At 43.7% G+C, this 12470-nt stretch overlaps 1 protein-coding gene across 1 annotated transcript in view; it reads left to right on the top strand.

Moving 5' to 3' along the window:
• The window catches only part of LOC144102135 (kallikrein-4-like), a 196233-nt gene that overhangs the window by 159293 nt on the left and 24470 nt on the right, over nucleotides 1-12470 (top strand). The window contains exon 6 of the mRNA XM_077635439.1: nucleotides 10928-11102. Coding sequence (XP_077491565.1) covers nucleotides 10928-11102 — 175 coding nt within the window. The remainder of the gene's footprint in view (nucleotides 1-10927; nucleotides 11103-12470) is intronic.

Raw genomic sequence — 12470 nt, 5'->3', positions numbered from 1 at the left:
GATAACAGAATTTGTTAAGTAAGCTTAGGCGCGCGAAATGGGCGGATGTATCAAAACGTAGTAGAACTTTCTGACGGGCTAGCTGGTACATTTCTATTAAATAGCATGCGCTAACAGGACGAACACAGGAAACTTGGAGACAGAGGAAAGAAGCGCAACTTCCAACTTTAGTAACAGGAAAGGAAGCCAGACGCTCTTTCTATATCTGCTGGGGTGTGAAGGTGTGAGATATGAATGACAGAGGCAAAACAACTTCAAACAGCGGCACAAAAAAAACACGTGGCGTAACAAGGCTCACCATGCAGTCCGAAAAGCTGAATGTAACAACAGGTGACCGAAGAGTGATAACGGTTGATATGAAGTGCCAAAAACATGAGCAGAGAAAACACAAGGAAAAACATGAGGCATATGTAAAAGATGAAACTTAAAAAGGCACATAAAGCGGCGTGTAAATAGCGCCTAAAAAACAGCAAAAACGAAACAACATAGGGGAATGCAGAGTAAGAGAATACTGCTAGAAAAACATAAGAAAAGAACCTAGACGAAACCATCTAAAAAGAATAGTTCCTTTGTAGAAAGATGAATATAAGGCGTGCTAACGCACTTGTCTTTTCTTTAGTCAATGTAAAAGGCCTCAATGATTTCTCTTTCAGTCCTGTCCGGTGCCTTGGCTAGGAACCTTGTTTCGTGGAACTTGGGACGGCAATCTTTACATTGGCTGCAGTGTATAGGAAGGTTACCTCCCGTCTTGCTATTCAAGGTCACATTATGCTTTCGGGCGCGCTCATTAAAACATTTTCCTGTTTGTCCCACGTAAACTCTGCCACACGTCAAAGGGATCTCGTACACCACATTGGCAGTACACTCTGTGAACTTTTTTTGATGTTTGATGAGACAGGACTCCTTAACTCGCTTACTGGAAACCATAGGGCATAGTTTTGCCAGCTTGCAGGGAGCTGAATAAACCAGCTGCACCCCGTGTCTGGAAGCAACTTTTTTCAAATTGTGCGAAAAACCATGTAGGTAGGGTATGACCTGCAACGACTTCTTTTGAAACTCTCGTTTGTCACCTGGATTCTTCATTTTTTGAAGAAGGCCTTCAGACATGGTGGTAATCAAGTGCGCTGGGTAGCCTGCTAACAGAATTCTTCCAATCTGGCACTGGAAACTTTCACCTATCTTATGCGTCTCTCATTGCTAAGCATACAGTGACCACAACAAGCTCATCCAGGGAAACGTACCTTTCCCTACGTATATCTTGCCATAGCCGAGCTAAGCCACTGCCAATCTTTTCTATGCCCGAGGCTCATACTTCCAACAGGCGTGCTTAGGGTTGAAAATGAGCACTAGGTCCGAGAAGCTTAAAGGAATCATATTCTTAGCGGAAGAATTAGACACAACACCAAGCTACACACACACACAGGACGCCCACTACCTCCCTACCCGCTAGCGGGTGTCCTGTGTTTGTAGCTTGGTGTTGTGTCTGTTTCTTACCGCTAAGAATATGATTCCTTTAAGCCGTTACCAACTAGCCAAACTTAATGTTTTAACGAAGTCCGAGAAGCGGACGCTAAGTTCCGACGGGAATGCTAGGTCAGGACAACATGCGTGGAAGGTCTCCAACACCGTGTTCTTGAAATGACACGTGTCACATCTTCACCAGAGGATAAGAAAAGCATCGACGTATCGGAAAACGGCCCGCACTCGCAGAGCGCCTCCCGCACCTTTATTCCGGAGGCAGCTAAAAACAGTTTCGGTGTCACCCGTGAACCGATGCATATCCCGCTTTTCTAGATGAAGCTGTTTCTCTAGAAACAGACGATCGTTGCTGCCAAGTGAATGCCGAGCAACTCCAGAAATGCGTCTAACAACATCCCTGTGGAGTTCTGGAGTGGTATAACGCCCTGTTCTTCCACCGCCGACCGGACCTCTGCGAAGGGCTTGAGTGAGGGATGGAATAAGACATGTTCTGGATATCGATGGAGAACCCAGAAACAACATGCTCGCCTTGCTCCCGTAGGAAGGTCGCCACCTGGAACGGAGTTCGCAATCTTGGAGGGATCCTTTGGCTTAACCTGCGAAAAGCGAGGAAAGCCGATACGTGCTCTTGCCAAGTTGCCTTCTCAGAAACTATGGCACGAGAGAGTACCGGGCTCTTACGCGTTATCGCCGTGAAAGACACCGAGAGCGTGCCCTTATTGGGTCCTTTGACTTGAATTGCGAGCCTGCTTACTTGATTGACCCAGTCCGAAGGAGTTCAGGATTTGCTTCTTAATAAATAAATTCTTTATTTCACTCATGAAGTGAGGGAGTGCGGGAAAAAAAGCTGAAAATTCAGCTTGACTAGTTCCCAGCTCCCCAGATTACAAAAAATTCAAGAAACAAAAGAGAGGACAAGGAAAAAAAATAAAATAAAATAATGGCAGAGCGGCATAATAACAACACAAATCAAAATACAGAAATGCTTTGTTTACAAAGTCAGATCGGCTTGTACAAGGAAAATAAACAAAACAATTCTAATTGAACTGTATGATACACCGGTGATAAGCGAAAGTACATGCCAGAAAAAGCCCGAAAAAACAAGAACGTTACATAAGTAAAGGAAAGAGACGGAGAAAACAATGCGCATGAACAGAAAAGCGTTGCTCAAGGAAAGGTACAGCGTACATATGCAAAATGCTAGAAATACCCCATCATATGAAGGAATTGTTTTCTATGAACAGTAATTTCAGTTCTCTTTTTGAAGTTAACTCGGGAGTGATGCCGTTTCTGTAACAGATATTTAACAAGTGTGGTAGCAATCTGTTTATCATTTGTCGTCCATAATCTGTCCTGCACGTTTTTACTAACCAAGGCTGTGTGCTTCTATATTCATAAGCTAGTGTCCTTTTACAAAGAGATGCCAACCGTAATAGACAATGAGTGTTGTTTTTTATTTCAGTCCTATAACGCGAACACAAGCCGTGCGAGTATAGGCTGTCTATTTTCATTATGCAATATTTCGAGAACAAAAGGTGGGAAGGGTGACTTCTGGGGACGTTTTCAATGTTTCTTAACATTTTTTTCTGCAAAGTCAGAATTTTTTGCAAATTTCCTTTGGTTGTATTCCCCCAGACTAGTTGGCAATAGTTTATGTGTGAGTGGAATAGTGCATTGTACAATAAAAGTTTAACCTTTGGAGGTAGAGTATATCTGTTTGCGTACGTTACTCCCACGATGCAAGACAGTTTTGAGATAACGTGGCTCACGTGATTGTCCCACGTCATATTTTCGGTGAAATATACTCCAAGTATTTTGAATGTGTTTACTATCTCTATCTTTGTGTTGTTCAACTTAATGTCTCTGTCTATGCTAATAATTTTGTTTTTCGCACGGTATAGGACAGCCTTCGTTTTACTAACGTTTATTTTTAATTGGTTCAGTTGGGCCCATATGTCTAATTTCTGAAGAGTTTTGTTCGCTCTAGTGATGACCTCATCTGCGCTAGCTGCAGTGAACAACAGTGTCACATCATCCGCGTAAATGACAAATTTCACCGTAGGATCGATGCTTATGATGTCATTTAAGTACAAATTAAAAAGAAACGGGCCAAGAATACTCCCCTGAGGCACACCTGCAGAAATGGGCAATACATGGGACGAGTAGCCATTTAAATATACGTACTGGTTTCGATCATTTAGGTAGGATGTCAAAAGCGATAGCACAGTTCCACGGAAGCCGTACATTTCAAGTTTTTTCAGTAGGATAGAGTGATTTAAGTAATCAAAAGCTTTTGTGAAATCGACGTATACCCCAAGGGCTACTTCTTTGTTTTCGAGAGATTCTAGAACAAATTCCTTTTGCTCCAGCAGTGCCATTTCTGTTGATCTGTGTTTTCTGAAGCCGTATTGCGCGTCGTGAAGAATATTGCATTGTTCACTAAAATTTGTTATTCTAGAGAGAATCATTTTTTCAAATCCTTTAGAAAAAACTGGAAGTATTGACACGGGTCTAAAGTTTGTAAATTCATTCTTACTTCCTTTCTTGTGCAGTACACTCACTTTGGCAAGCTGCATTTGCTTCGGAAATAGTCCTTGAGATAAACAAAGGTTATATATTTGAGTTAAGCACCCTGCTATGTCTTCTATCACATACTTTACTGGTTTTATTACAATGTCGTCTGCGTCAGCACTTTTACTGTTATTTAAGCCCATGAAAACCGATATCACCTCTGACTCTGATATTGGCGTTAAGAACATAGATTTCTCGTTTCGAGTATTAAGAGTATTTGAATCGACGAAATTACTAGTTATAGCTGTAAAGTGGCTGTTAAATGCATTAGCTAAGTCAATGCCTGTCAATTCCTTACCCCCATTCTGAATTGTTGTTATTGGGCTTGAACCTGAAGACCTGCCCAGAAGTGCATTCAGTTTCCTCCATAATTCATCTGACTTATTCATAGAGGAAAACTTGTCACAAAAATATTTATCGCGCGCTCTCCGTATTTCCGTCGTCAGTTTATTTCGAAACACTTTAAACGCTTTAAATATATCAGGGTCTCGTGTTTTTTCAAACTTTTTGTAAAGCTTGTCCTTTTTACGAATTTTCTTCAGCAATTCAGGTGTAATCCATGGCTTCCTAATGTTCTTACGTTTCTCTGCATGTTTATAAGGAAAACACTTGTTGTATATACGTAAAAAGGCCGTTAAAAACAAAGCGTAAGCCCTTTCGGCAGCTGTTTCATTGAGAACGTCACTCCAATCATGACTATTAACTTCCTCTTTGAAAGTGTTCAGTTTTTTTGTCGAAATATCCCGAAATAATTTAGTTGTCACTTTTCTATTAGGAAATTTACTTTTCGGAATGCACATAAAAGTGGCGCGGTGGTCACTGATATCTGTATTTATTACACCTGCGTTCAGGACAGGCATGTGCGTATTGGTTATAAATAGGTCAAGTAGTGATTCAGACTCGCTTAACCTGCCTCTCATCAACTACGATAACTTAATAAGGTAGAACATTGGGCTTGTTGGTGCATAACTTTTGAAAAAGACATACCGCATGAAGACAGGACAGTGCAGAGACAACAAAGGACGAGCACTAACTTACAACGTGCGCACTGGTTTCCTCGAGTGTGGATTTCAAATAAACCTGAAGTTGTCAGTTAGCGCTCGTCCTGTGTTGTCTCTGCACTGTCCTGTCTTCATGCGCTATGCTTTTTTTTTTAAACTACGATAACGTTCTTGCTTGTGGCCTCAATTGCGCTTGTCGCGTCCGTTCCAGCATCAATGACCACAAAGCCCCCTTCCTTGTCAGAAATGCGCAACTTCAAACCCTTCTCTTTTAACTCGTTCACGGTAGGCGTGAAGCCAAGGCTTCGGCGCTGTGGGTTCCGTTGACGAACAAGCCAATCCATACACTCTTCTATTACACGGTTTGAGGCAATCTGGCCGGCCATGTTGGCAACCTTTCTAAGGAGGCCAACTTTATCTACAGCGTCCAGCCTAGGCTCAACCGAGAACTTGGGACCATGTTCCAACACAATTCTCGCTTTGGACCACATTCATCCAATGTTACCAAAGGCGATCTTGCGACGTTCCGTTTTGCACACCTGGCGAGACTCATCAACAGAGTCGGGAGAAAGTGTCTTTGCCAGAGTTATTCAGCTGGAAACTTGTCATGGGCAGAATATTGTGAAACTTCCTTGGGGTTGTCATTTTCACACGAAGAAAGTCCGTCAGGAGGCGTACTTGCCTACATAGCTCCGAGCGCAAAATCTTGGCAATCTTTGCACACGTGCCGTCTAAAGAACACTGCGTTCGAGACATTTCACGCATGCTGTCCTGAACTAGCATTACGTCAGAACTTCCGGAGAGTCAGAGCATCCGCTTTTTGGACCTAGTGCTCATTTTCGACCCTAACCACGCCTGTTGGAGTATGAGACTCGACTAAACTTTTGAGTTTGGGCTAGTTAGTTCATGCTTGAAACATTAGAGAGCAGCTCAAAAGAACGGCACAAAAAACAGCAGAAACATAGAAGCACAGGACGGGCGCTGAGTGCCAACTGTTTATTGCGAAGCCACCCCGCGCAGTATAAATCCATAATAAACCACTTGACCGGCAGGGAGCCAATGAAGCACGAAGCAAAAAGCGGGAAAAAAGAAGTACGGTTCTTTCATTCACACGGCCAAAGGGGGATGTCAAAAACCAAGTCACCGCAGGTGATAACGCAATAAGCACTAAATCGCATTGAAGCAAATACGAGTCGCAAGATGAAAAAAGATAAAGCTTGTACAATACACGAGACCAAAGAGAAACGCGGCTAAAAAGAGTAAAAGACAACAACAAAAACCTTGATTAGGAGGAAGTCGAGCATGCACCAAGCAGCAAAAAAACTTCAATATCTGCAGCGCTAAAGATGGGACAGAAGGAACACGCACAAGTCACACAACAGAGCGCTGACTGACAACTGAATTTTATTGGACGGCGAGCAAACCTGTATACTTACTGGCTACCAGAAAGGAAATAAAACGCAAAAACTACAGAAAAACATGCACGGAATTAACTAGTGCCGGTGGAAATCTGGCACGTGTCAAATCTCGCAATCAAGATACTTCATTTCTTTTGTGACAATGCTATTGAATGCGCGATTATACAAACGTCCTGCAATCTTGCAATCATATGTGCCTCTATTATTTCTCTTGTCAGATCGTCACGATGTCTTCTTCCGTTTCTTCTTTTCTGCAGTCCCTACAATGTTTGGCTACGCGGCCTTAAGTGGCCACACGTGGGACAATGTCATGATGTTCTTTTAGTCTTTTGTTGAGACAGCGGCCTGCCTGTCCAACGTACCTCTTCCCGCAGGACATGGGCAGAGAATAGACGACCCCTTTTTGACAGGTAACAAAACTTTCACCGTCTCTAAGTGGACGCCCGGGCGATTCAAAATTTCTGCCATTCACCTTCTTGCACATGCTAGACAGTCTCTTGGGCGCTGAAGACACGACATGAACAGCTGCACGGTTTCCAGTCCTTCTGAGGTTGTGCGAAATCTGATGGAGATACGGCACGACAACAGCCTTTCTTTTCTCTTTTTGCCTAATGCAGTCGGTTGTGTTCAGAGCTTTTAAGCTTTTTTTTCAGTTTTACTGCCACTGAAGTCAAAACTTCGGGTGGGTAGCCAGCCTTCGTTAGGCGACTTGTATTCCAAAGCTTCGTTCCATGCCTTGTTCACAACGCTTTTTTAAAACATTATTAAAAACAGAGTGCACCATGGCACGTTTCACTAGTTTGGAATAGGCTGATCAGTATGGAAGGATGGGATTTCGAGCTCGGTGCTCGTAAGACCAACATACGTGGGAAGGAGTTAAATGCAATGATATATCCAAGAACCTGATGAAATCTTCAACTGGCGTTTCATGAGTTATTGACAATTGCTCAAGGTACTCCATTAATATTGCGTGAAGATTTAAAAACAGCTGCTCAAATTCGAGGTTGTCACACTGCAAAAATACAAAGTAATAGTCTACAAATCTGAAAATACCGCACACGCCAAAACATTCTAGACGATCTTGCAACCTTTTGTCACGCAAAGCCAAGAACATATCGCTGAGTACGGAGGCTATGCATGACCCAGTACATATACCATCTTTTTGAATGTGCACATCCTCATTCCATTCTGCGAAAGTTGGGCTATGGTAAAACGATAATAGTTCGAGGAAAGCACTGGCAGAATTTCAACCTCGTTCTGAAATGGCACAACACCATGCTTTTCTATGTGATCATTGACTGCTGACAAGATTTCGTCTCGCGGAATTGTGTAGTATAAGTCCATAACGTCAATTTGGAAACCTTGAAGCCCAATGTTGTGATCACTTCTCAGGAACTGGATTGCCTCATCAGTGATTTTTATTCTGAAAGGGTCGTCAATAGCCAGAGCACTGAGTTGCAGTGGCAGGTACTTTGCTACGTGCTTCTGCCAAGTCCCTGTTTCTGGCACTATTGCGTGAAATAGCCAGTCAGGTTTATGGGTTTTCGCTGTGAAAAAAATGCTTAGGCTGCACTTGTTACAGTTTTCAATCATGTTCGACAACTTGTTTAAATTCAACTTTTTAGCCAGCCGCTTCGCCTGACTCCTAATTATCGAGGTTTGAACATCGGCACGCTTATCAAACACTGCAAGTACGCTGTCAGATGCCTTCGACATACACTGGTCGCTGCTTAAAACAACAAAGTATCCATCTTTATCGGCAGAAAGAATGGATAGCGAGCGTTCTTTCAGCCAAGTGACAGTCTTAAACGAAGGAAGTTTTCTCCTGCCTGCCTGTACTTATGTATAGCTAAAACGTCCACACCTTCAGAGATGCAACGGTCGAATTCGGTCTTTTCCGCTCGCCGAAAAACTTGTCTCACGATGCTCAATAGTTCCGGTCTAGATGCTTTCGGTTCGACCGCGAACTTGGGACCCTGGCCTAATAATGTGTGGAAGGGAGACACCCTCCAAGACGAGATCCAGACGCTGGGGTCTTCTTGGGAAGTAGCTTGGGTATTCTTGGAATTTCGCTCATCGCTGAAGCCAGAAGCCTCACACGGACACTGACGTATGCCTTGTGTAACGGAGTGAGTGGACCGGTGATTTCGCTCCTGTTCGGATTCTTGGCACCAACAGAGACAACGTCGAGACGCTTTTGCAAACTTTTACGAGGAGAGACCAGGAAACAAATGTGTATCTACCAAGAGTACATCAGGCTTATCTGCGCTTCAACCCTGGATTCAAGGAATAGCAAGCAAATGGTTTGCGCCCTGTCTGTATGTGTCGTTCTTGTCTGTGTAAACCTTGAGTAGCGCAATAAGAATGCGAAGATTACAAACCAACTAGGTCCATTTGAAGCTCTCCTTAGATTCATTTCCAGTACACAGGGCCTTCACGTTCCTACGTCCCCCCCCCCCCCCCCCCCCCCCAAGTGTTTCTTTTCATTTCGCTCAGCGCTGAAGCCAGAAGGCGCACACGGACACTGACTTATGTCTTCTGTAACGGAGTGAGTGGACCGGTGATTTCGCTCCTGTTCGGATTCATGGCACCAAGAGAGACAACGCCGAGACGACTTTGCAAACTTTTACGAAGAGAGACCTGGAGACAAGTGCGTATCTACCAAGACTACATCAGGGTTATCTGCGCTTCAACGCTCCATGGATTCAACGAATAGCAAGCAAATGGCTTGCGCCCTGTCTGTATGTGTCGTAACTATACCGCTGCGACAGGACGGCAATGTAGGTAGAACAGGTTAATCCATGGGCACTCGCAGCAAGAGTCTGGTGGGTCTCCGAAGATCTTTCCCGCCTATGATCTTTATTTTTATTTTATTTATTTAAGATACCCTCAGGGTACAGATGTAAGTTGCAGAGGGGAGGGGCGGATGCAGTTTATACAATGTCAAGACAAGGTTTAGATAATAAATGTATACAAAGTAAAGTTAGCACATGAAAAAACAAACGAAAACAAAAGATAAACAACAAAGAGGTACGAAATATAATTTTTAAGGTGGCATTGGTGTCAAGAATATAACAAAAATATAAAATGTAACACGGAACACAGTACACAATGAAGATAGACAAATGAAAAAAGGTTTAACCCTAGGCAAAAAAGAAGATTGCAACGCGGATTTAAAGGTTTCTTCTCCAGTTATAGTTGTTAGTGATGCAGATAGGTTATTCCAATCTTTACAGGCCCGGGGAAGAAACGAGTTAGAATGGGAAACCGGGTTTAAGTGTGGAATATTGACCTTTTCACTGTGGTTACGGCGATAGAAATGTATGATGGGGGTTGTACCCACAAGGAGAGCAGTGTTGAGATATGGTGTATTTTATGAAAAAGTGAGAGGCGAGATGGCTGTCTTCGAGTTGATAATAGCGGGAGATGCAAGTATGCTTTCCTATTAGTAACGCTGGCTGCCTTTTCATAGTTATTTAAAATGAACCGGGCTTAGCAGTTTTGCACTGCCTCAAGGGACTGCATTTGTGTGTACATGCTCTTTATCGCCGTCCACGTAATCTCTCGTGCTGTTTCTAATACTCCAGGGAAGAAACGATGTTTTTAGGGAAAAGCGTGTTTTGCATTGTGAAGGTTGAGGTTGCATTGAGTAGGGATTCGAAAAGGTTGTTTGCAGCGCAGACAAGAGAAACTTGCCTGTATTTTGCTGCATTATTTTTTGTAGCAGATTTTAAAACGGGAACTCTACGGGCACTTTTCGAAAGACACTAAAAAGCAGTGGACGTTTTAGATTTAATAAATATAGCAAAAGGAAATGCAGCCATAAAGACACTGTAAGCTTTCAATCAAGGAAATACGAGCATTCGCAAATGGTTCCACCTCCAAATATTCTAAAGGACCCAGTAACTTTAAAAGCAGGTCCACCCCAGAAAATGAATAAAGGTGGAGGAGTGTCAATTACTGGTTGTTTAAGATGAATTAAGGAGGATTATCGGGTGGCCTAGATTGTGGATTAAAGTGGGATTGAGGAGAACGTTCGTGCAGGCTCAAGATCGAAGAAAAAACTGCACGAAATGTCGAGGACGAAAGACAAAGCAACGAACACAGCACACCACACAGCACAACCAGAACGACGCCCGTGTTGCGTACGGTCTTCTGTCTTTTGTCCTCGACATTTCCGGAATTTTTTCCTTTCCTCGATGTGGTTTCTGAATTGAGTATATCATTTGGGATTAGCCGGTGGATTGAAGTGGAAGAGTGGGCCCGGTTAGTATAACCCCGTGTGATAATCCAGTGGAAGGTAGTCGAACATTTTAGTCCTCATGTTATCAAATTTGGGTGCGCTGATGACGTCAAAACCATCTCACCAATTATGGCAGTTGTTTGAAAAGCGGCAGCCTGAATACTATGACGATAGTTATAATTGCAGATGTGCTTGACAGAAACCTTCGACCGCAGGTGATCGTGCAGCCAAAGTTCCGCTCTTCGCACATCCGCAACGTGGCCGTGGTGAAGCTCCGCGAGGAGGTGGCCACTACGCCGACCATCGGCCGCATCGTGCTCGCAAAGCCGGAGGATGGCTCCTTCATTGGCAAGCATTGCGTCGTCAGTGGTTGGGGCAAGAACCTCAAGCGTGCGTCTCGTTCATTCTCATCCTGTAGAGCAGAGCAGAAATGGACTTGAATTAAGTTACAGCGCTGCCTGTGCGCATTGAATCAACCCATACGTACTAATGCTACGAGGGCACTAAGAAAAATAATTAGAAAAGAAAGGTGTCTTTGCCCGTACCACTAAGTATAAAGGGCTTAGCTACAAGTCTAAATTTCCGATGGGTCGATTCCGCAAGGCAACGTATTTTTGAGCGGGTTGATATTGTGCGAACAAGCAAAGCTGCAAGTGAGGGCCTGTGTTCCTTGAGTGCTCATCCTCAACCTTGCGCTGTTCGAAGAGGTGCTCCGGAGGGGCTTTTTAGATGTGTTTTCGTGCTAATTCTTTCATGCCAATCAATAGAGACCGTTCCAAGTCCGCTATAGAAAGCAGGAAAGTGCTGCAGGAATAGATATATGCTTAGAGGGAAATAATGCAGGCCTCTTCTGCCAGGGCAACGGGGTAAGTAAGAACCCATAAAAGACCAATTTTTCGACCCTTCGGGGGCCTGAAGGCTCATCAAAATCAGCGACGAATGTAGAGCGTTATTATATGCTATGTATGTGGCAGGTCGTGGCGCGAGGAATTCGGGACACATCTGGCTAGCGGAACTGAGCCGTTTATTCTGCGGCGTATAAGCGTGAAATCTCACTCCCTCTGAATTACCAACCACGTAGATAGGCTGTTTTTTTATATAGGTGGTTTCCAGGGCACGTAAAAAGGCGTCCAGGGCGTCAATACCACACTCGATCTGCGCTCACAGGCAGCGTTAAAGTTGTTCTCATGTCTAAAATACCATTCAGAAATAATGAATTGCTCCCTCCAATTGTTTTTTTTTTTCCAAGTGACTGGAAATGAATCAGGGGCTACTCCATGTCACATGTGCAGAAAAAAAAAAGCAGGTTTGCGAGATATATGCAATTTAAGGAGCAAATCAGCCTATCGCGCGTGAGAAAGAGTCTGTTCCCACCGAAGCATTAGTCACATATTTGCCAACTCAGTACTGGAAAGATGGAGTTATTCTGAAGCGTGGGCCTGGCAAGCGCCGCAGTTGTCATAGTTATATTTACACACCATTTGGCCTTTATGTGCTTTCGTAACTAGTACAAGGAGCGTATTTGAACAGTGCGCAACAGACCAATTCACCTCGCTCATCCGATAATTTTTCACTCTCGACCTTTAGAGCGCGTTACGGAAGTAAAATTCTTCGGCGTACAATTCCACGAAAATCTCCGCTGGACACCACATATTCAGCGCATTAAGCGTACCATAGCACAATGCATTAGAATGCTGAACAGTCTTCGCCCATTTCTATCGCTCCGGCTAAGGCGCCAGCTTTGTTTCAGTGCAGTTC

This window comes from Amblyomma americanum, chromosome 8 (assembly GCF_052857255.1).
Source record: "Amblyomma americanum isolate KBUSLIRL-KWMA chromosome 8, ASM5285725v1, whole genome shotgun sequence".
Taxonomy (NCBI): Eukaryota; Metazoa; Arthropoda; class Arachnida; order Ixodida; family Ixodidae; genus Amblyomma; species Amblyomma americanum.
This window is presented reverse-complemented; position numbering and strand designations above follow the sequence as displayed.